The sequence below is a fragment of the Cetorhinus maximus genome, chromosome 1 (assembly GCF_964194155.1).
Source record: "Cetorhinus maximus chromosome 1, sCetMax3.hap1.1, whole genome shotgun sequence".
NCBI classification, from domain to species: Eukaryota; Metazoa; Chordata; class Chondrichthyes; order Lamniformes; family Cetorhinidae; genus Cetorhinus; species Cetorhinus maximus.
This window is the reverse complement of record NC_135879.1, coordinates 107331446-107356680: the sequence shown is the minus strand read 5'-3', so window position 1 is coordinate 107356680 and position 25235 is coordinate 107331446. Positions and strand designations below refer to the sequence as shown.

The following is a 25235-nucleotide window of genomic DNA, read 5'->3' as shown; positions in this document are numbered from 1 at the left end:
AAGAACACAAGAAATAGGAGCAGGAGTAGGCCATCTTGCCTCTCAAGCATGCTGCACCATCCAATAAGATCATGTCTAATCCGCTTGTAGCCTTAACTCCACTTTCCTGCTGCCCCTTCCCAACTCTCTCCCCGCGCCCCCCCCCACCCCAACAACCTTTGACTCCTTTAAAGATTAAAAATCTGTTTAACTCAGCCTTGAAAATATTCAATGACCCAGCCTCCACTGCTCTCTGTAGAAAAGAATACCAAAAACTAATGACCACTGAGAGAAGAAATTCCTCCTTATCTCTATCTTAAATGGGAGACCCTTTATTTTGAAATTGTATCCCCTAGTCCTAGATTTCCCTACGAAGAGAATCAGCTGCTCAGCATCAACCCTGTCAAGCCCCTCAGAATCTTACATGTTTCAATAGGATCACCTCTCAGATCAGACATGATCTTCCAAACTCCTATAAGTAAAGGCCCAACCTGCTCAACTTCTCCTCATAAGACAACCCCTTCATCCCAGGAATCAACCTAGTGAACCTTCTCTGAACTGCCTCAAATACAAGTTTATCCCTCCTTAAATAAGGAGATCAAAACACTCCTGGTGTGGTCTCATGAATGCTCTTTAGCAACACTTCCCTACTTTTACACTCCATCCCCCTTGAGATAAAGGCCAACATTCCATTTGCCTTTCTAATTACCTGCTGTATCTGCATGCTAACTTTTTTGTGAGTCATGTATGAGGATACCCAGATCCCGCTGTAATGCAGCATTCTGCAGTCTCTCTTCATTTAAGTAAATTTCTGCTTTTCTGTTCTTCCTGCTAAAGTGGACTACCTCACATTTTACCACATTATAGTCCTATCTGCCAAATTTTTGCCCATTCACTTAACCTAAACAAATCCCTTTGCAGACTCTTTGTGTGCTCCTCATAGCTCACTTGTCAACCTAACTTTTTATTGTTAGCAAATTTGGCTACAATGCACTCAATTCCTTCATCCAAGTCATTAATCGTAACTAGTTGAAGCCCCAACACTGATCCCTTTGGCACCTAACTAGTTACAGTTTGCCAAACTGAAAATGACTCGTTTATCCTGAGAATTATTTCCTCTGGTGGGGTTTCTTGAACAAGGGCATAATCTTGAAATTAAAACGACATCAAGAGGCACTTTTTCATACAAGTACAATAGAATGCTAGAACTCACTGCCCCAAAAGATTATGGATGCTGGGACAATTTAAGTTTTCAATCACTAGATTTTTCTTGGATAAGGGTAATAAGGAATACGGAACAAAGGTGGGGAAATAGGGTTGAGGTATCTTTCAGAATGATGCCATCAAATGACAGAACATGCCCAAGGAACTGAAACACCTGCTCCTGTTCCTATGTTTTTATTATATGGTGTTGAATAATTGCTTTTCTCCTTTCTTTAACAAGAGATGGATATCTTAATACTGACACAAGGAATTCAACATAGTAAAAGTAACTGTAGCATTCTGCAATTGTTACATGTACAATATTTAATGTATTATCTGATTCCCAGCAAATAGCACTTTCAAGTTTTGTTAAATGTCTAAAATGATTTTTGTGGAAATTTATCAACATTGTGACTGAATTCTGTTAAATATTTTCCTTTTGAAACAGATAATATACTATGAGATTGGATTCATCATCTGTGCAACTCTGGGAATTGTGTTTATTCTTCTTATGCCTGTTTTGGGCCTGTGTTTCTGCATGTGTCGTTGCTGTGACAACTGTGGAGGGGAGCTGCATCAACGACAGAAGAAAAATACAGATTGTAGAAGAAGCTGCTTTGCAACAACCCTATTTGTTGTTACCATAATTATAACGTAAGTTCCAACAGAAACACGTTTACATGCAAATGTTTGCATTTTCATTGCTAACAGTTACAAGTACTTGTTTTGTAAGAAAATCCACATTGAAATAATTGATACTGCCTTGTGTTGCTGTTGCTATTTTTCCCCCCACACTTTTTTAAGAAGTTTTTATTTGTTTTGTGCTGAAACTCTTTCCAATGTCAGCATCAGCACTCTTCTCATACAGCATAAATTGTTGTTTACCCTTATATTGGTATTCTTATGAAGTGCCCTGATAAGTGCAAGACGATAAGCTTTGACATTTTTCTTTTATCAAGAAAAACAAGATGCTTTGTAAAGCTCTGTGTTTTTCTGCAGAGGAGCACTCTACCACAATGTGACAGGTTTGCTGTTTTGTCCCCTCAGTCAACCTAAGGCTTTTTTGAGTAACATTGCTAATTAGTGCTAAGTTAACTGATATTTTGTTATGAGCCAATGCCCACTAGAAATTGGATTAAGAATCCCCACCAGTTTGACCTGAATTTGAAACCAAGTCTCATAGGTGAAATCCCACTTGTGACACCCAGTTCTGTACCATTTGTACTCTCAAAACAGGGATCAGTGCTGGGGTCTGAACCATTTACACCTATATTAATGACTTGGATAGATAAAGGGATCAAGTGTATTGTAGCCAAATTTGTTGATGATACAAAGATCGGTAGGTAAGCAAGTTGTGAAGAGAGAACAAAGAAGTAAAGTGGTCATGAGAAAAACATGATCACAGAATTTTCTGAAGTTCATAATTTCACAAATAAAGTACATCTTGTTATTTATGTTTGTGAAGGAAAGATCTGTTTACCAAATGCTGTTCCATTCCATAATGTAACGTTTTTAGTAGCCTAGGCCATTAATGACCTGGCCTCATTATTCTTGCATACAAAATTCTGCAACTAAATTCTGACTCTCCTTTTGAAGCTGGAACAGTTCAGGGAAATTTGAAGACCAATGTCAATGCTGTAGTTTCTTTTTGTTTATTAACGGCATATTTGTCTTTAATGGAAACAATAGCCTCAGACAATCTACATTTGCTGTTATAGATATACCGAAACCAGATGAAAGTTTACCAACATGAAATATTAATACTTTGTGCATTACATGCTTTAACATTTTTGTTTTTGTAAAACAGCATATTATCTAATTTAATGAATAATGCTACGGGAGATATTGATGTATCTAAATGAGAAATGGCCTTCGGATCCACTCATGTTTACCTCCATTTTTATGATATAAATCCCACAATTTACACATCCTTGCTGTCACATTTAATGTAATCCAAATTCTAGTCCATCAGGTAGATGAACAAAAGGTGTCAAAGATAGATCCTTGGAGGGGTCCACAAGGTGATCATTTGGCAGTGGATGAGAAGCCATTGCTAAGAGATGTTGTACCTAGAATTGGATGAGAGAGAAGCACACTGAGTAGGACAATGCTGCCCAAGTGTCCTCAGCATTGTTCAACTCAGACTGGTAGGACTGCGCAGCAGGTTGGGATTACGGTGAAGCAGACTAGGAGGAGTGTGAAGCAGGTTGGGATCACTGAAATGAGGGAGAAAAAAATCAAACTGTGAAATCACAAGAAGGCTGTGAGTTTATTTGTGGGTGAATATTATTGCTTCCCTGTTTCCAAAGCTAGGAAGTTAGTTTAAGGAGCTAAAAATTAAAAGTTTATTTTTTTTTAGTAATGGTTAAGTAAAGCATTTCAATTAGCTTCCCTATATTTTAAGTGGCAACAGAGGAAGAGAAGTGAGTAGCTGGTAGTCTTTTATTTTTAAATTATATGTTTTAATATTTGATAGAATAGAGGAATGGCAGGGCAGCTCCGACTCTTGGAGTGCACGTGCTGTTCCCCGTGGGAACTCCATCACATTTCCTGCATGCTGGGTAATTACATGTGTAGGAAGTGTTGTTGGCTGCAGCAGCTCGAACTCTAGCTTTGGAGCTCAAGCTGACGACACTTCCTATATATATGATTACCTAGGACACCGGAAATGTGCTGGAGTTCCCACGTGGAGCAAGATGTGAACTCCAGGGGTTGGAGCTGCCCTGCCATTCTTCTATCTATGAAATAATAAAACTTACTACTTAAAAAAGAGACTCACCAGCTAGAGCAGCTGCTGGTGTCACTGTGGTGTCTCCATGATGTTGAGAGCTTTGTAGATAGAATATTTATAGATGTGATCACCCTGCAGCTTCACAGATTGCAGGAAGAGAGGGAATGGGTGACCAGGCAGTTAAGAAGAATTAGGGAGGTAGTGTAGGAGTCCCCTGAGTGCATCTCACTCTCCAATCAATATTCAGTTCTGAATACTGATGAAAGTGATGGCTCATATGGGGAATGCAGCCAGAGCCAAGTCCATGGCACCATGATCGGAGATTTGATAGGGGAACAGATCGGTGTTTCTATGGCTGCAGACATGAATCCAGGATGGTATGTTGCCTCCGTGGTGCCAGGGTCAAGATGTCTCTGAACAGCTGCAGAGCACCCTGAGGGGGAAGATGAACAGCTAGCGGTCGTGATCTACATTGGTACCAATGACATGGGTAGAAAGAGGACTGTGGGCCTGCTGTCAGAACTTGGAGAGCAAGTAGGTAATTCAAAAGCAGGACCTCAAAGTGACAGTTGAAATTTAATGCAAATAAGTGCGAAGTGGTGTATTTTTGTAGGAAGAACACAGAAAAATAATATAAAATTAAAGGGCGCTGGAGCAGAGGGACCTTGGTGTTTATGAGCATAAATTATTGAAGGTGACAGGACAGGTTGAGAGAATGATTAATAATACAGACAGCATGCTGGGTTTAATGGTTCCTAGGATGAGGAACTTCAGTTATGTAGAAAGATTGGAGAAGTTGGGACTGTTCTCCTTGGAGAAGAGAAGATTGAGAGTAGATTTGATAGATGTATTCAAAATCATGAGAAGTCTAGACAGAGTAAATAGGGAGAAACTGTTCCCATTGATGGAAGGATTGAGAACCAGAGGGCACAGATTTAAGGTAATTGACAAAAGAAACGATGGTGACGTGAGGAAAAACTTTTTCATGCAGTGAGTGGTTAGGATCTGGAATGCACTGTCTGAGAGTGTGGTGAAGGCAGGCTGAATTGAGGTTTTTAAAAGAATGATGGTCCATGTGCTTTTGGGGAAAAATAGGCTATATTTTGTGTTGGATGATGGTCCCTTTAAGTACTAGGGGCAGAATCATCCCAGATTTGTACTAAGTGTGGTAGCGGGCGTGAAAAAAGACGTGTTACCCACCCTGGCCACAATGGTGGGTTTTCGCGCTGTGTCGTCCCCTTCTCGCCTCATAAATTATGCAGTTATGGGAAACACACTGGATCACTAGCGGTTGACCTCCGATTTGCATCAGTCCGCTACCCCACCGCTTCCTCATGCTGGGTGCCATATTTGAACTGCAGCCACATGCACAGTTCTCAATATTTGCAGCCTAGGACTGCTTCGGTGAAGAAATAGCCCCAAAAGCCAAGAAGAGTGCAGCGTCTGATTCAATGACAAGTTCCTGGGATGCCTTCTAAATGCTGCGGAGGCCCGCCATGATGTCCTCTACCCCAACTCTAGCTATAGGAGGCCCATCAGTCTCACCACTCCAGCTTGGGAGACAGTGACAGAGGTGGTCAGTGCCAACGTTGCACAGAATAGGTCAGCCATGCAGTGCAGAAAAAGGATCAATGATCTCTCCCATGCCACCAGGGTAAGTCAATCATCTCATCATTCTCAACTCACCCACTCACAAGCACATCACCCACACATTCAGTGGCATCTCTCTCACTGCCAGCTCAAGGGACATCACCCATCTGGTTCACTCAAACCCTTTTAGGGAAGGAAATCTGCTGAGCTTACCTGGTCTGGCCTACTTGTGACTCCAGACCTACAGCAATGTGGTCGACTCTTAAATGTCCTCTGAACAAGGGCAGTTAGGGATGGGCAATAAGTGTTGGCCTAGACTGTGATGCCCACATCCCCTGAACAAATAAAAAAATACTCTCACACACCCTCACATCTCCATCTGGCCTCATCTCCTCTGGAGATGGCCCCCTGATCCTGTCCATGGCTCCACTCAGCACACATGCATGCCTGGCATCCTTCTTATTTGGCCTGGCATGAGCCTTGTTCACACTGTCTCCACCTGTCTTTGTGTAGGACAAGATTGCGCACAATCAACGGGAGAGGTCCTAGACTGGGGATCAAGGTCCTTACTCTGTTCGAGAGTCGCGCGTTGGAGCTGGCTGGAGAGGTTTTAGATTGTGCCTGCAGTGACGGTGAGGTTAGCGATGAACACCCACGTAAGGTTCCTGCACCACATCACCTCTCTCTCAATGCTACTCTGAATCCACTCTTCTGTGTCCAACACGGATGCCAAGCACTAATAATCTCCACTTTCTGTCCTAGGCAGATCTGACACGTTGCCCTCAGGCAACCTTCACCCCTACCCCAGCACCGATAGCACCTTGGATGAGGACCCTGAGGGCAGCACCATTGAAGACCCATCACTGGCGCTCACCCACACCCTCCACCAGCGCAGCGACACACCTCGGTGCGACCCAGATGTAGAGCAGCCTCGAGATTGGTGACCACAGCATACAATCTGCTCCACAGCAGGTGGAGACAGGGGCATCCTTGGTTGCCGGCACTCTGAGGACTGCTGGAGGTAAGGAATCTGCTGAGTCCGAGTCAAATGATAAGCCTCTGGACTTTGGCTTCAATCAGTTGGTGGAGCTGCAAAGACAATCATAGGAACATCAGGAAGGGATGTATGGTGCACTCCTCAGACTGCAAGGAACGATGGAGGAATCCATCTGCCTTCAGTCCGAGGTGAGAGCGCCGGCATGCCAACGCATCAAAGTCAACACTGGCAGGATGGCGGCTGCTATGGAGACCTTGGTCCAGGATAGTGGTGCTGCACTGCTGCACAGGCTGCACTTCGTTGCTGATGCCATAGTTGGCCTCCAAGAGTGCCAGCATAAGAGGGGTGCAGGGTAGCTAGATCTCATTCCAGGTTCTCCTTCTCCTCAAGGAGATAGGCAGGGGTTGTCAGGTACCCATAGGGAGGAGGACAAGCAGCTCGACATCCCAGGGTCATCCGGGAATGTCCGGCCGAGCCAAATCAACTCTTCCTGTGATCCCCACAGCTCCAGCTCCACAGGTCAAGCAGAGTGCAGCTGGCCCATAGCAGGACTCCTAAAGCAGGCCACGGATCTCCGGGTCTTGGCCCTCCGGAGGGCACAAACCAAAATCATCACAAACAGGGCATCGCTGTTAGCAGGCTGCCTCCACCTCCACTGTGGATGTCGAGGGAACAACAAGACAGGGTTAGGAAGGTTAAGAAGGTATACTTGCACAGTGTGGGCACAGGTGTTAATCATTTGTACATAATGTTCACTATTGTAAGTAAACTCTTTACATTTAGAGGTGTCAGCTGTGGCTCAGTTCATAGCACCCTCGCCTTTGAATCAGAGGGTTGTGGGTTCATGTCCCACTCCCGGAAACCAAGAACTGTGATTGTACTCGAAAGAGTTGCAATCTGTGACTGTTGATAACTCCAAAGAATTGTAAGTAAACTCCCAAGAATGTCTCCTCCTTTGCCTATGGCTCCATATTATGATGAGTATGTTTGTGTCACTCAGATGTGAAATCTTGGCTCTTGAACAAGACATAGGCAGGTGTCTCAGTCCAGGGCTCTTCCCTGTGCAGTGTGTAACTTTCAGAGCAAAGTTGATAGTCCGACTTCACACTCCCTGGACATATTAGTGAAGCCTGCACCTCGATGGTGCTTGTCATTACTACCAGAATGTCTTTTTCAGGCTTCATAGAGTTCCACCATTCTCTCTGTGTGCTCTCAGCACCTTTGCAGTGTGGCTGGCTGCCCCATCTCTTCAGCATCTGTGACCTGTGATGCTGTGCTCCTGAAGAGCGCAGGTGCTGAAGGCTGACAAAGGATCAGCTACGTTTAAAGTTTCACACGGTGTTTCCATGATATGACACTGTTCACAGAATGCAAATGAGTTGTCCTCAGCCAGACAGGAGTCAGACATTCACAGAGGCTATGTGAAGATCTATGGAGTGTCCTCACTCCATGTCATCATCATCATCCTCCTGGAATCTATCGACTATTAGGGCCTCCGCTGCGCCTCTAAGACATGAGCCTGAGCACTGAGGATATGTGCGCTGCCATCAGCCATAGACAAGTTAAACATTCACAGATGCAAGGTGAGGGTATCAGGACTGTTCTCACTGCATCTCGTCATCATCCTCCACGAACCTTGTGGCTATGAGGGCCTCCCAAGCACACCTGCCTCGTCTGGCCAGTGTAATGGCTTCATCACAGGCATTCCCGCCTTTGAGGACCTCATCACCATCATCCCCTTCAACATTCTCCTCATCGGAGGAGACCTGCAGCTCTTCCCTCGCCTCCGCAGCCAGCTCCTCCCCCCTTTGCAGTGCCAGGCTGTGTAGCGTGCAGCAAGGTACGATGATGCACGACACCCTCTGGGGACTGTATTGCAGTGTTTCACCAGACCTGTTGAGGCACTGGAACCTCATTTTCAAGATGCCTATCATTTCCCCCACCAAAGTCAGGGTCGCGGCATGAGCCTTGTTATACCGTTGCTCTGCTGTAGTCTGAGGCCACTGCATGGACGTCATCAGCCGCGCCCTCTGTGGGTAGCCCTTGCCCTTGAGGAGCCAACCATGCAGCCTCACTGGACCCTGGAAGGTGTCAGGGATCTGAGACCTGCTCAGGATGTAGGTGTCATGGATGCTCCCTGGGAATTGCGTGCAGATCTATAGGATGCATTTGTGGTGGTCACAGACCATCTGAACTTTCAGCAAGTGGAAGCCCTTGCGGTTAATGTAGTTGACTGCTTGTTGCCACAGAGATCTAAGCACCACGTGAGTGCAGTTGATGGCACCTTGCACCCTGTGGAAAACCAGAGATCTGCGCAAATCCCAGCACTCTCACTTCCTGGCTTTCCTGATCCCAGACGAAATGCACAAAGTTCTATGCCATCGTCATGATGGTGTCCATGACCTCCTGGTTGCACTTGTACGTGGAGGCTTGCGAGATCCCTCACAGGTCACCTGAGGAGCCCAGGAAGGAGCCATTGGCATAAAAATTGAGTGCTGCGGTCACTTTCATGGCCACTGGCTGTAGATGCCCTCCATGTCTCCGTGGCACCAAATCCTGCAGCAGGCGGCATATGTGACTGACCAGTTCCCTAGAAATGCGCAGTCTTTGGTGACATGGGTTCTCAGTCATCTGCATAAATGACAAGCGCCATCTCTAGACCCTGGGTCTAGTGAAGTGCCTACGAGCGACAGCTCTCTGTGGATCCTCAGCTGTGTGTGCAGCAGGCCCTGCCGCCCATTCATCTTTGCCGAACCAGGTGCCTCTGCCACACTCTTCTTCTTCTGTTCTGCTCCCTTTAAGCCATGAGGCATACCGCTAAATCAACCCTCTGAGAGAAAAAAAATCTTCTCATCTCTGTCTTAAATGAGCCACTCCTTATTTTTAAACAGTGACCCCTAGTTCTAGATTCTCCACAAGAGGAAACATCCTCTCCACATCTACCCTGTCAAGACCCCTCAGAATCTTAAAGGTTTCAGTTAAGTTGCCTCTTACTCTTCTAAATTATAGTGGATACAAGCTTAACCTGCCCAGCCTTTCCTCATAAGACAACCCACCCATTCCTGGTAATACTCTAGTAAACCTTCTCTGATCTGCTTCTAACGCATTTACATCTTTCTTTAAGTAAGGAGACGAGTACTGTACTCAGTACTCCAGATGTGGTCTCACCAGTGCCCTGTACAACTGAAGCATAACCTCCCTACTTTTGTAATCAATTCCCCTCACAATAAACGGTAACATTCCATTAACTTCCCTAATTACCCACTGTATCTGCATACTAACCTTTTGTGATTCATGCACAGGGACACCCAGATCCCTCTGAATCTCAGAGCTCTGCAGTCTCTCACCATTTAGATAATAAGCTTCCTTTTTATTCTTCCTCCCAAAAAGAACGATTTCACATTTGCCCACATTATACTTCATTTGTCCGATCTTTGCCCACCCACTTAACTTATCCATGTCATTTTGTAGCCGCCTTACATCCTCTTAACAATTTACTTTCCTACCTATTTTTGTGTCATCATCAAATTTACCCACTATTTCTTCGGTCTCTTCATCCAAGTCATTTATATAAATTGTAAAAAGTTGAGGCCCCAACACTGAACCCTGTGGCATACCACTCGTCACATCCTGCCAACCAGAAAAAGACCCATTTATGCCAACTCTCTGCTTCCTGTTAGCTAACTAATTTTCTTTCCATGCCAATATCCCTACACCATGAGCTTTTATTTTCTGCAATAACCTTTGATGTGGCACTTTGTCATATGCCTTCTGGAAATCCAAGTATAGTACATCCACCGGTTCCTCTTTATCCACAGCACATGTGACTCCTTCAAAGAGCTCCAATAAATTGGTTAAACATGATTTTCCTTTTACAAAACCATGTTGACTCCATCTGATTGCCTTGAATTTTTCAAAGTGCCCTGCTATAACACCTGTGGTAGCTTCTAACATTTTCCCTATGACAGATGTTAGGCTGACTGGCCTATAGTTTCTGTTTTCTGTCTCCCTCCCTTTTTGAATAAAGGAGTTACATTTGCTGTTTTCCAATCTAATGGAACCTTCCCCAAATCTAGGGAATTTTAGAAAATTAAAACCAGTGCATTAATTATCTCACTAGCCACTTCTTTCAAGACCTTAGGGTGAAGTCCATCCGGAGCTTGGGATTTGTCAGCCTGCAGCTCCAACATTTTGCTCAATACCATTTCCCTGGTGATTATAATTTTCCTGAGTTCCTCCCTCCCTTCCGTTCCCTGATTTATAGCTATTTCCGGGATGTTACTTGTGTCCTCTTTGGTGAAGACTGAAGTAAGATACCTGTTTAGTTTGTCCACCATATCCCGACTTTCCATTATCAATTCCCCAAACGCACTCTCTAAAGGACCAACACTCACTTTGCTAACTCTTATTTAAATATCTATAGAAACTCTTGCTATCCGTCTTTATATTACTAGCTAGATTCCTCTTATGCTCTAATTTTTTCCTCCCAATTAATCTTTTTGCCATCCTTTGATGTTCTTTATATTCTTTCCAATCTTCTGACCTGCCATCCATCTTTGGTAACCATATGCTTTTTCTTTAAGTTTGATACTGTCTTTAACTTTTTTAGCTAACCATAGATGGTGGGGCTCCCCTTGGAATTTATCTTTTTCATTGGAATGTATATATTCTGTGTATTCTGAAATATCCCTTTAAATGCCTGACACTGAGTGTCTATTGACATATCCCTTAACCCTCATTTGCCAGTTCACTTTAGCTAGCTCTGCTTTCGTGCCCTTATAAATGCCCTTCTTTAAGTTTAAGATACTAGTCTTGGATACACTTGTTTCTCCCTCAAAAATGTATGTAAAATTCAATCATATTATGCTCACTGCTACCTAGAGTGCCTTCTCTAGGAAGTTATCAATTAATCTTCTCATTGCTCAATTAATCCTATCTTGACTGCCTTCAAACAAGACAGGTTCACAGCTTTTTTCCTCTCCCATGTGAGTGCCTTTTTGTCTTCCAGCTTTTCATTAATTAAAGTTCTTTGCAGTTCAACACAAACAAACAACTCCTTCTCAAGTACCATATAGGTCAGGTGATTTCTGGAAAAGGCCTGCTTGTTGACAGTTCCAAGGTGAACGTATGATCTTTTATTTAAAAAAAACTCAGGGTCGCATCCACATCAAGCCATATCTTTCCATTTCGTAAAAGAAAACTTCAGTCTTGAGAGATATGATTCTAACGCTCTATTTATGAAGCACAAGATTCCATATGCTTCGCTAACTGCACTCAATTTGTCCTGTGACCTTCAAGGATCGATGCACATGATCCCCATGGTACCCCTGCCTTTGCATACTGTTTAAAACTGTTTCATTAAGTCTGTATTGCCTCTTCCTATCCCTTCTATCAAAATGTATCACCTCGCACTTCTCTGTATTGAATTCCATCTGCCAGTAGTCTAATCTTTTAGATTATCTGTGTCCTTTTGCAGTCAATTAGTATCAGCCTCACTGTTTTCCACTCCTCCAACTTTGGTGTCATCAGCAAATTTTGAAATTTTACTCTGTATTCCAAAATTCAAGACATTTATGTTGTCATAAAAACAGATTACAGCCACAAATTACTTACAGGCATACTGAAATTTTTAAGGAAGATGTGTGTGTTTTTGAAGAAATACGAGCAAGAACACTGAGCAAAAGACGGCTGATAATTTATAGTGACCACTTTCTGGAAAAGTCCTTTGTGGATTATACTGACAGGTCTGCCCTGAGAGAACATGGAATCTTGCACCTGAAAAGGTGTCATGGTCTTCTTCAGGTAGAGACACTCAAAAGGGAGATAGAAATATGCAAAAGACTGAACTTTAATCTCCTGTGCTTGCAGGGACAGAAGACTGATTACCATGCCTCAGCAGTCATCTAAAATACATCTCCTGTTGATTCATATCTCAGAATGTGTAAAATGGTCGGAGATCAAAGAAAACAGACTCTGGGTGCGAGACATGGTTTTTTTCCCTTACAGGAATGCACAGGGAAAAATGGGTTAAAATGCTAGCTGCAGACCAGTGCAGAGTGGGGTAGTGTGCTGGTATGCTGTGTATGTGACAGCAAGATGACGACCAACTAGCCTTCCCTGTAGTTGCAGGCAAAGTCTCTCTCTCTCTCTGTCATTTCTGATCTCTGTGTTTGTGCGTTGCACTTTTATTATTTTTCTCTTGTTTTTAGTAACTAATAAACGTACTCTTTCTTTGACTCAAAAAAAACCTGGTTAAATTGGCTCCTTCTAAATAAAAATAAATACAATTGGGAAAAGGTATCCATAGTGGGGTGTTGGGGGGTGGGGGGAGAGGAGGGGAGGGACCCCTTTTAAATTAATCCTGTTGCGACCAACCGAGGGGGTTGAATAAAGAAGGGGAGCCAGCTTATTCCTATTCACCTGGGAGCATAACAAGATTGGGGTCCCATTCAGGAAGTTAAAAAATTGGGGGGAACCTCACCTGGGGACCGGTCGTGATAATATGTATCCAAAAAGCAGTGGTCCTTGCACTAACCCTTGGAGAATGCATTGTCCACCATCCTCCAGTCTGAAAGACTACCATTTACCACAAATTGTTGTTTTGTGTTCTTAAGCCACTTTTTTATCCAAGCTGAGACAAGCCCTCTGATTCCATGAGCCTCAATTTTGTTAACCAGCAGCACCAGTGGTACTTTGCCAAATGCTTTCTTAAAATCCATTTAGGCAAAATCCACCACATTCCCTACATCAACCCCCTCTGTCCATCAAAAAATCTCATTAGATTAGTCAAGCACGGTCTGTCTTTTACAAATCTGTGCTGAGTCTCTTTAATGAACTCAAACCTCTCTAAGTGCCTGTTAATTCTTTACTTGATTGTTGTTTCTAAAGCCTTACCAACCACTGATGTTGAACTGACTGGCCTGTAGTTGCACCCTTTCTTGAACAAGGGTGTCACATTTGCCACTTTCCAATCAGCTGGCAGCTCCCCCATATTAGGGGAAAATTGGAAGGTTATGAAAAACCCTTCTGCTATCTGCACCCCCACTTCCTTGAGCAACGTGGGATGCATGCCATCTGAACCATGTGACCTATCCACTCTAAGCATAGCTAGTCTTTATACCTTGCCTATCAATATCCACCCATCCATTACTTCTACCATCTCTGCTTCTATTGAAATTGTGTCAGCATCCTCTTATTAAACACCAATACAAAGTACTTATCAAGTATTCTAGCCTTGCCCTGTGCCTCAGCATATATCACTCTCTTTGTCTCTAATAGACCCACATCATCTCTTACTACGTGCTTACTGTTTACATGATAGTAGAGGACTTTTGGGTTTCCTTTTATGTTAACTGTCATTCTATTCTCATACTTTCTCTTTGCCAGATAGTGTTATGACGCAGCAGTTTGTGAAGGCTGAGTTATTTAAAATCCCAGAGGGAAACTTGAACAACTATCATAACCTATATTTTCAATTGGTATGTTTTGAGTTGCAGCTCTAAATTCAGGAATAAGACCACCAATTCTCGAGAGGTTTTTATATCAAACTAAATGAGACATTTATCAATTTACAACTAATTAAACATACACATAGCTACAAATTACTACTATCATAACTTTTAAATTCCCAAATTAATCTCCACTAAGGCAACGATAACCAATAGACTTAACCAGTCACCAGGCAAAGCATTTTCACCTTACAAATTCAAAATTAAGTTCCTTTCAACTTGTTCCTTTGTATACAGTTGTAGGTTTACTTACAGGCTTAGATCTTACATGCCCCTGCCCTGCATACACAAACTCCTTTCTGTTATACCTAGCCTCCCCTTTGAATGCAAATTCTCATTGTTTCACCAGGTCCTTTGAACTCTACCTCTTCTAACAATAAAACCCCTTTCATAGTATCAATTTTATTAGTAACATAAACATATTGCTTGGTGTCTTTTAGCTGAGTGCAAGATTTCACTCCCACTCTTGAATGCTCGATTCAATGAAATGCAAATGCACCCTCTACCTACTGTTTACATCTCAAAACTATTATACATCAAAGCATCCAGACTAGCTGGCTTTACTCCAGTTAACACACACACAGACTAAACCTCTATTTAAAAAAATAATTTCCAAAATCATTATATACGTTAATATCTCTCCCTGACAGACAGAAAATGCATTCTGCCCACCTCCATTTAAATGGAGGAAGGCAGGTCACAAATTATGAACCATGCACCCAAGAATCAGGGCAGACCAAATCCTAGACTTATGCCTTATGTCGAGAGAGAAAAACTGTTCCCATTGGTGGAAGGATCAAGAACCAGAGGACGCTGTTTTTCAGGGTGTTGGCAAAAGAAGCAATGAGGAAAAACTTTTTATGCAGAAAGTGGATAGGATCTGGGATGCACTGCCTGAGAATTTGAGGTAGATTCAATCATAGTTTTCAAGAGAGATGTGCATGATTATCTGAAGAGGAAAAATTTGCAGGACTACAGGGAGAAAGTAAGGGAGTGGGACCAGGTGAATTGCTCTTGCAGAGAGCCATTACAGACACAAGGGGCCGAATGACCTCTTTTTGTGCTGTAACCATTCTATTATTCTGTGATTGGGGATACCATTGTTGTAGTTGTACTGGAACAGCTTTGCTAAGTACATCATTAGTTCTGAGTTCAAGTCTTCAGGACTACAGCCAGGGATGCTGCTAGGATCCATAGCCTTTGCAGTATCCAATGCCTTCAGCTGTTTTCTGATATTACATGGAGTGAATAGAAATGTCTAAAAGCTGGCATTGGTGATGCTGGGGACCTTGGGAGAAGGCCAATCATCCATTTGGCACTACTGGCTGAAGATGGTTGTATCTGTTTCAACCTTGTCTTTTGCACTGCACTAAGTTCTGCTCGCCCATCATTCTTTTCTTGCTGACCGATATTGGCTCCTGTTTCTCCTTCAGCCATGAATTTAATATTCTTCCTTTTTCATATACGTCACCAATGATATCGTCCTTCTGTGTGCTTCTCCTGTTATTAACTGCCCACCATCGCCCCATCGAACTTCCCTGATTCTAACCTTACAGTATCCTCTCCTTCACCCCCAATTGGTGGCTCTTCTATTAGCTGCCTAGTCCCAGTGATCTCAAATTCCCTCCCTAAACTTCTCCAGCACACCATATCTCTCTTGTACCCTACCTTTTACCTATGCCTCTTCTTAAAATACACTTCTTTGACTAATTTTTTGATCACTCCTAACCCTTTTCTTTTGATGGGTAAGTTGGTGTACGATGAGAATTAGATGTACTGCATTCTGTGCATCACAGCAGCAGCTGATGTTGATGAATTGGTAATGATAAATTGCACGTTGTTTCATGCAGTTAATGTGAGAAGGAAGCTGCAGGTTTTGATTTTAAATAAATCTGGAAAAATGGTAATTGCATAACTGTTTAGCAAATTTAATGCTTCCTTTGATAACAGATAAAAGAATAACTTGACACTAACCCAAAAGTAGAATGTATTCAGAGCATGAGATGCAAGTATGCTTTCAGTAATAAGCAACGTTATTGCTACAGTATAATAGTTTAAAGCGGAACACATGGGAATTTTTTCTCTGAAAGAATCTTTGTGTTATTTTGCATCTCTCTGTTCTTCAAAGACCCTTTGTTCTGTTGTGATAGTGCAGATGACCTTGAAAGCCTGTGGATACAGTTTTTCTTTGCTTTACAAAACATGAACAAAGAGGTCTTTCTAAGAATTTAGAAGTGATTATGATTTGCCTAATTTTAATCTCTTCACTAGAGAGCCATTGAATTAATAATGTGGGCACTGTTACCATCCATTTATATTCAACTATCAGTTACCTTAGACAAAGAGATTCAGTAACATATTCAAAAAAACATACAATTTAATGCTGATAGTGTGAGGATTGAACTACAAGTGGAGGAAGAATAGTAAATTCAGAAACCAAGATAAATGTAATTAGATGAACTGCCCTGTGATAGAAAAGGTTGATAGATTTACTTCAGGAATAATTGATGTATATAAATTTGGCAATGTTGTTTAAGTCTTAATACTAAAATTAGCTCCATAGGAAATTTGATAGTTTAAATAGTATACATTGTATTGTATGGCCCAGGAAACGCATGTTTGAACAGAACATGCATTTTGTAAACTGCAAATTTTTCTGCAAACACATATGAAGGCCCATTTATTTTAATTAATTCAAATGTTTGCATGAAACAACAGGTATGTTTGCAGATACTGTTAAATTGTATTACTTGAAAAATTAACCGAATTAAATTATTTGCCATAGCCAAGATGGATTGATTTTTCCCACTGTAGTGCCAGGCTGGGAGCTCTTGCCTTGTTTATGGATAGCACTCAGTAGGGCAGCTTTGAGTGATGGGCCTGTATGATTGATTGCTAGAAAGGGGAAAGAGAATAAAGCTTTTCTTGTGCTATGCCTTGTCATTACCATGGTAACTTCTATGCTGCTTGGACATTCGAGCCATTTCACACCACTTGAGTACTTATAGTATGGGAACTGTTGGTTTGGGCTGTGAAATAGGCTTTTTAACCAGCTTTGTTCCAGGCGAGCAATGATATTCCCCATATGATGTCTAAATAACTTGGTAGTGCGATTATTTGGTTGAAAATATTTTGGAATAGTGTGATAATTGTCTGTCCTATTTGGAAGTAAATTGAAAGTGCATATTACAGAAATATCACCTACATTGAGTTTTGTTGCAATAAAGACAAATACCTTGTTTTATACTATAGGAGCAGGACAGGTGATTACTACCTATGTCCCTTCAGCAAGGTAAAAGCAGTACTGAGATAGTTTGAGAAGGTTGCTGCTGTTGTAATAACAGCATGCCATCACTTTAAGTCATGTGATCCAGCCTCAGTTTCACTAGAGCACACACAAAAACAGCGCTGATGTCCTCAATCTTTCTGTCAATATATTTCTGTTCACGTGCCGAAAATTAATAAGTGAACCCATGACATATTTGCACAATCCATTATGAGCGATTGGTGTCTTTATATCATTATAATATACACAACATGATGTGCAGCAGTGGTTCCTTCTAAACGACATAGTGCTTACCCTGGCAGCAAGATTAAATACAGGTACGACATGGTGGACAGTCATAATTGTGCTACATGGCATGAGATGACCCTTGATGCTCTGGTCAGACCGCAGTACAGCTTCAGAGTTTTGGAATTGCAGCGTGGTGACCACACAGAAAAGCTTTGAAGACACATTGCAAAGATAACGCTCAAATAAAAAGCTGGTAAACAGATGGATCCCTCGTAATGAGTAGCACAGCACGTTGAGAGGACAAGCACCGGGTTAGCTCAGTCAGGAAAGGCGAGTGACCGGGAGTGGGCTGGATCGATAGCAAGCGAGGGAGAGACAAGGAGCTCATGGAATAAAATGGAAAGTAGGCATATGTATAAGAAATTGGCTGACTGACAGGAGACAGAGTAGTGATAAATGGTTGTTTTTCAGATTGGAGGAAGGTCTGTAGTGGAGTTCCTCAGGGGTCAGTGTTGGGACCCTTGATATATATTAATGACCTAGACTGTGGTGTGTAGGGCATGATTTCAAAATTTGCAGATGATACGATGATTGGAAGCATTGTCAATTAGATAAGGATAGTCTTGAACTTCAGAAGGACATGGAAATATTGGTGGATTGGACAGACAAATGGTCAATGCAGAGAAGTGTGAGGTGATTCATTTTGACAGGAAGTATATGGAGAGACAGTATAAAATAAAGGGAGAAACCCTAAAGGAGGTGCAGGAATAAAGGGACCTCAGTGAATATGTACATAAGTCATTGAAGGTGGCAGGGCATGTTGAGAGAGCAGTTAATGTTGGATGCCCGAGAGGTGTAAAGAATGTGTAGGGGGGAACTTAAAACGGAAATTAGGAGAGCAAAAAGGGGGCCTGAAAAAACATTGACAGGTAAAATAAAGGAAAATCCAAAGCTATTTTAAAAGTACATTAAGAGTAAGAGGATAACTAGGGAAAGAGTAGGGCCCATTAAGGACCATTGTGGTAATTTGTGTGTGGAGCCGGAAGACATAGGTAGGGTTCTAAATGAACACTTTGTGTTGGTGTTCACAAGTGAGAAGAACGACATGGGTATGGATATCAGGCAGAAGGACTATGATATAATTAAAGAAATTAGCATAGAAAGGGAGGAGGTTCTAAGTGGTCTGGCAGGCTTAAAAGTAGATAAATCTCCAGGCCCGGATGAAATGTATCGCAGGTTGTTGAGTGAGGCAAGGGATGAGATAGCAGGGATGCTGGCAATAATTTTCAATATCTCTCTGGCCACAGGAGAGGTGCCAGAGGACTGGAGGACAGCCAATGTGGTACCGTTATTCAAGAAAGGAGGAAGGGATAAATCAAGGAACTACAGGCCAGTCAGTCTAACCTCTGTGGTGGGGAAACTATTGGAAGCAATTCTGAGGGACAGAATTAATCTACACTTGGAGAGGCAGGGATTAATAAGGACAGTCAGCGTGGTTTTGTTAAGGGGAGGTAATGCCTGACCAATTTGATTGAATTTTTCAAAGAGGTGACCAGGTGTGTAGATGAGGGCAATGCATTTGACGTAGTCCACTTGGACTTCAGCAAGGCTTTTGATAAGGTCCCGCATGGGAGACTGATAACAAAGGTAAGAGCCCATGGGATTGAAAGCAATTTGGCAAATTGGATCCAGAATTGGCTGAGTGGCAGGAAGCACAGGGTGATGGTCGAGGGGTGTTTTTGTGACTGGATGCCTGTGTCCAGTGGGGTTCTACAAGGATTGGTGTTGGGTCCCTTGCTGTTTGTGATATATATATATATAAACGATTTAGACTTGAATGTAGGAGGGTTGATCAGTAAGTTCGCGGATGACACGAAAATTGGTGGGGTGGGAAATAGTGAGGAGGATAGCCTTTGATTACAGGAGGATATAGACAGGCTGGTCAGATGGTCTGATCAGTGGCAAATGGAATTTAATCCGGATAAGTGTGAGGTGATGCACTTGGGCAGGACAAACAAGGCACGGGAATACACGATGAATGGTAGGACTCTGGGAAGTACCAAGGATCAGAGGGAACTTGGTGTGCATGTCCACCAGTCCCTTAAGGTAGCAGACAGGTAGGAAAGGTGGTTAAGAAGGCATATGGGTTACTTGCCATTATTAGCTGAGGCATAGAATATAAGATCAGGGAGATTATGCTGGAACTGTATAAAACACTGGTTAGGCCACAGCTAGAGTATTGTGTGCAGTTCTGGAAGCAGCATTATAGGAAGGATATGATTGCACTAGAGAGAGTGCAGAGGAGATTTATCAGGATGTTGCCTGGGCTGGAGAGCTTTGGTTATGAGGAGAGATTGGATAGATTGGGGTTATTTTCTCTGGAGCAGAGGAGATTGAGGGGGGACCTGATTGAGGTGTATAAAATTATGAGGGGCATAGAAAGAGTCGACAGGAAGAAACTTTTCCCCTTGGCGGAGGGATCAATAACCAGGGGGTATAGATTTAAGGTAATGGGCAGGAGGTTTAGAGGGGATATGAGGAAGAATTTTTTCACCCAGAAGGGTTGGGAATCTGGAACTCACTGCCTGAAAGGGTGGTAGAGGCAGAAACTCTCATAACATTTAAGAAGTATTTGAATGTGTACTTGTGATGCCATAGCATACAAAGCTATGGGCGTAGTCGTGGAAAATGGGATTAGAATAATTAGGATTAGAATAGTTCCCAGGTACTTGTTTGACTGGTGCAGACTTGATGGACCGAAGGGCTTTTTTCTGTGCTGTAGACCTCTATGACTCTATGGGAAGAATTCTCCTTTCCCTCCCCCCCTGCCCCTCCCGGGGCGGAAGTGCAGGAGCGGGTGCAGGCAGGCGCGCCTCCGATCGGCGCCCCCAATTGGGTGTGCGCCGCCAATTTACTTGGCCCGCCCAGCATGACATCCGCCCCAGTGCGGGGTGCGGGGGAGGGATTCGGGGATGCCCTCAGCCAGCAGTGCGCGCGAAAGAGCGCACTGATCTCCCTGAGAATAAGGGCTGCCTCAGGGAGATCGGCTCAGAGTTAAAACTTTTAACGTAAATGTTTAAAAAATTTCCGCCATGTCCCCTCATGTGACACTGTCACATGAGTTCAGACATGTCCATCACTTAAACAGAAACTTTTATTAAAAATTTAAAATCCCTCAAGAAACCTCATCCCGCCCGTCCATTAACTAGGTTAATGACTTTTTAAATAGCCTCAATAGGCCGTTGACAGGTCGGCGCAGCTGATTTGGCTGTGTCCCCGCCGACCTGAAAATGGAGATTATGCGGGGTGATGTCGGGTGTTCCGCCCGATGTCATCCCGCATCATTTTACACATCGGCAAGCGGCCCCCCCCCCCCCCCCCCCCCCCCCCCCGCTCACTGACCTAAAGATCCTGCCCTATGACTCTATTAATAAAGCATGTGGTATCTTAGGTTTTATTAATAGGGGCATTGAGTATTAGAGTAAGGAGGTCATGTTAAACTTGTATAAGGCACTAGTTAGGCCTCATGTGGAGTACTGTACCCAGTACTGGGCACCATAGCTGAGGAAGGATGTGAAGGCACTGGGGAGAGTACAGAGGAGATTCACAAGGGTGTTTCCAGGGACAAACAACTGTAGCTATGAGGATAGATTGGAAAGATTGGCTCTGTTTTCCTTGGAGAAAAGAAGGCCAAGTGGAGACTTGATAGAGGTATTCAAGATCCTGAGGGGTGTGGACAGGGTAAATAGTGAGAAACTGTTCCCCCTCGAGTGTACATCAAGAACTAAAGGACACAGATTTAAAATAATGGGCAAAAGGAGCAGAAGTGATGTGAGGAAAAATTTTTTCACCCAGAGCGGGCTGCAGTCTGAAACAAACTTCTTGAAAGGGTGGTGGAGGCAGGTTCAATCGAGGTATTCAAAAGGGAATTGGATTGCTATCTGAAAAAAAATAATGTGCAAGGTTACGGGGATAAGGCAGGGGAGTGGGATTAGGTAGAATGCTTTTTCAGCGAGCCAGTGCAGACTTGATGGTTCTGCACTGTAAAGATTCGGTGATTTGTGTGATAATATTGAAATACCCAGAATGTTTTGACAAAATTGGCAGTTTCAGTTGATCATGTCCATCAATTGATCTGGTTTATTTTGCGTAACACAAATGCCAGCAGCTACAAGAAGAAACGGCAGAAACTGTGGAAAACCATCATTGAAGGATGGCCTGATTCAATTCAGCAGGTCCACTAACATAAGTCGTTTTGGCTTTATCAAGACAAGCTAGGCATCTCCTGGGGAGTCATTTTTAAAGGCAAGCAGGTCATCATATCACAATCTTTGTGATCTGATATTCTTCAACAATTTCATCACACGCAAGGGCATAGATTGGACTAGAAAAGTGCAAGAGAAGATGACCAACATGCACGATAAAAATGCGGGTACAAAATTGCGGAGTTTACAGTTGGGAAAACAGGTTTGCATCCCGGATCCCACCGATGGTATGTTGGAGCCAACCATGGTGACTAGGATTTGTTCAGAACTAAGGTCCTATGAAGCCATTACACACAAAAGGTGCACAGTGAAGCATAACTGAGGACAAATCAGATTCATTCATGCTCCTCAACCACCATGTAGTCCTGTTGCATTTAGGACAAGATCCCACATGCAACCAGGAACAACATCCATTAATGACAATCCCGCAGATCACTGTGAGCAAGTAAAGACACTTCCAGACAAGGTTACCATTACAAGATCTGTGCGTACCTGTAGATTACTTCTACACCTTAGAGACTCATAGATTCACCAGTCCTACACACTTATGTAGTGGTAATTAAATATGAACATGTATTGTAAATAGTTATAATTTGTTGGAAGGGGGGAAAGTATCTTTTAAAAGAAAGGGGCATGTTGTAATATGCCTTTTAAGGGATAGCAGCATGCTATCACTTTAGGGGAAGTGTATCATCTGATCTAGCCTCAGTTTCACTTCAGCCTGGAGCAGAACATGTATATGCAGTTCTACAGCTCAGATGTCTTCAAGCATTCTATCCATGTATATATGTTCACATGTACCTAGAATTAATAAATGAACCCACAATGTGTTTGCACAATTCCTTATGAGTAATAGGTGCCTTTGTCATTATAACAGGCACAACAGCTGAAATTATAGTGGTTCACTTTCTCCATTGTTTAAAAGTGTGAAGTGACAGTAAAGTGGCAATGACATGTATATTTACAGCTATATTTGGTACATATATAAATATGTGTGTCTATTGTAAAGATGGAAAAGTTATGGGAAGTACCACTCATTGCAGGACAGAATCTTCGGCTCGGCGAGCAGGCCCTGCCCCCGCTCGCCAGGCATAAAATGACGCGCGGTGACAATGGGTGTGTGTCCCGACGTCACCGTGTGTCACTTAGATTTTCAGTTCGGCGGGCGCGCAGCTGAGTCGGCTGTGTGCCCGCTGAACTGTCAATGGCTTATTAAGGCCATTTAAATATCAATTAAACTAATAAACTGAGCTGCCCGTCCAATCTTAAGGTTGTCGGGCAGGCGAGTATCCCAGGCGGCCTTCGCGTTTTTCATGGAACCTCGTCCATGGGCAGGATAAGGTTTCATGAGCGTTTTTGAAGTGTTTTAAAAGTTTTTAATAAAATGAATGGACATGTCCCAGCTTATGTGACAGTTTCACATGAGGGGACATGTCCTTAAAATTTTTGTTTACCTTTAATCAATGTTTCATAAGTGAAACTAATCTCCTTGAGGCACAGAGGTGCCTCGGAGATTTCTGTGCTCTTTTGCACTCATTCGCGAAAGAGTGCACTCTCGACTCAGGGAACCCCCCCCCCCACCATCCCTGCTGCACAGGGAGCGCACAGCGCTTCCCAGTGTGCGTCTCATTGGCCCGCCCATGTAAAATGATGGCGCGCACACGATCACGGGTGCCGATTGGCTCTGTGTCTGCCCCCGCACAACCCCCCCAACAGGGGGGAAAATTCTACCTTTAATCTTATTGTTCCTATTGCCTCCCTAGCCCTAGGCTGATAGAACAAAGCCAGTTGTAATTAACCCACACTTGCTATTTAGATTACTTAAGTACAAAACACAGATAGGTAGGAGATTTTCTGACCTGTGTGAGATCGTGCCACACCAAATAGTGTTAACCATCGAGCCAATTTCATACTTGTTGCTAAGGCTGAGATAGCAATGGATAATTCTTCATTGCTGCCAATTTGTGCATTGGCCATTTGGTTTAACACAGTCTTATGTGCTTCAAAGTCTGGTTATTTGCACTTGACACCAAGTTTGAGCATAGTACCAAATAGTAAGTTATACTTTCAAAACTGACCTTTAGATTTGGCATTTGTTCAACTCAATTTAGCAATCTATGACTGGGGTAGGATTTTTGACCACGATGCTTGGAGTGTGTGGCGGGGAATGTAACACAATGATATATCTCCTGTGCCAAGTGGGAAGTGGATGGCTCCTGTCTTTGGGAGGGTGGGGGTGAGGAAGAAACCCACTCCAAGTTTAAAAACTGGGTATTTATATTTAAATATTTACAGATATACAGGCTAGCTTTTTTAACAAAAAAAAAATCAGAATTGAAGACATTTAAATATTACCTATTCTGTATATTGATTTGTACTTTTTAGCAGTCTGTAAATCCTTGTAGCTATTACTGAGTACTGTTGGTAAAACTAGCAAATTACATCAATAACACATGTTCCAGAATTTTGACATTGGCATGCAGGGGTGGGAGGGCGGGTGGGCCGACATGTAAAATGACACGCGGTGACATCGGGCATGCGCCCTGATGTCAGCGCATCATTTGATATTACATTCGGCTGGCACGCACTGAAGGCGGCTGCAAGCCTGCTGAACTGTCAACGGCCTATTAAGGTCATTAAAAAAAAAACAATTAAAGTAGTTATCAACGTTGCCCATTCAACCTTAAGGCAGGCAGCAGGCGAAGAGCCCAAGCGGCCTTTGCGTTTTTCAGGAAACCTCATCCACGGGCGAAATGAGGTTTCCTGAAGGTTTAATAAAATCAATAAATAAATTCTGCTAAATTGACAAACATGTCCATGCTCATGTGACACTTTCACATGAGGTGACATGTAAATCATTTTTATCTTTCTTTATTAAAAAATTTCAATATGTACTTAATCTCCCTCAGGCAACTCAGGGAGATTTCTGCATTCTTTCGCGCGCATGACTCTCCCTCCTCCCGCCGCCTGCACAGATAGCACTGAGCGCTACTGGACGTGCATCATGCTGAGTGGGCCTTAATTTGCCCGCCCATGTAAAATGGTGGTGCAGAGCCAATCGCGGGTGGCGATAGGCTCTGCGCCCGCTCCCGACTGGCCCTCCCGACATTCAGAAAATTCTCCCCATGGGCCTAGTTGTGTTTCTAAGTGTGTCTGTTGCTGCCAATGTGCAACACACTGGAATTAAAATGAAACTGGTTCATTCTATACATGAAAATTATACTGTTGTCAAAACTTAATATTGTATTATTGGATTTTCCCCTCATCAGGCGGACACGGTGGGTGGGCCCAGGAGTGGCTGCGAAATGGTCCGCTGCCCGTGATCGGGCCCTGATCGCGATTTCACGTTGCTGGCCAATTAACGTGCGCTGAGATCCTCAGCGCTGCGGGGGTGGGGGCGGGAGGAGAGCGAGCGCTGAAGTTTGCGCATTTGCTGGGGTGTGCTCAC

At 43.1% G+C, this 25235-nt stretch overlaps 1 protein-coding gene across 8 annotated transcripts in view; it reads left to right on the top strand.

The window, feature by feature from the left end:
• LOC144682600 (prominin-1-A-like) overlaps positions 1-25235 on the top strand; it is a 297236-nt gene that overhangs the window by 129601 nt on the left and 142400 nt on the right. For all 8 annotated transcript variants that reach the window (XM_078545151.1, XM_078545141.1, XM_078545114.1 and 5 more), the window contains exon 4: positions 1631-1836. In XM_078545151.1, the coding sequence (XP_078401277.1) occupies positions 1631-1836 (206 nt within the window). The remainder of the gene's footprint in view (positions 1-1630; positions 1837-25235) is intronic.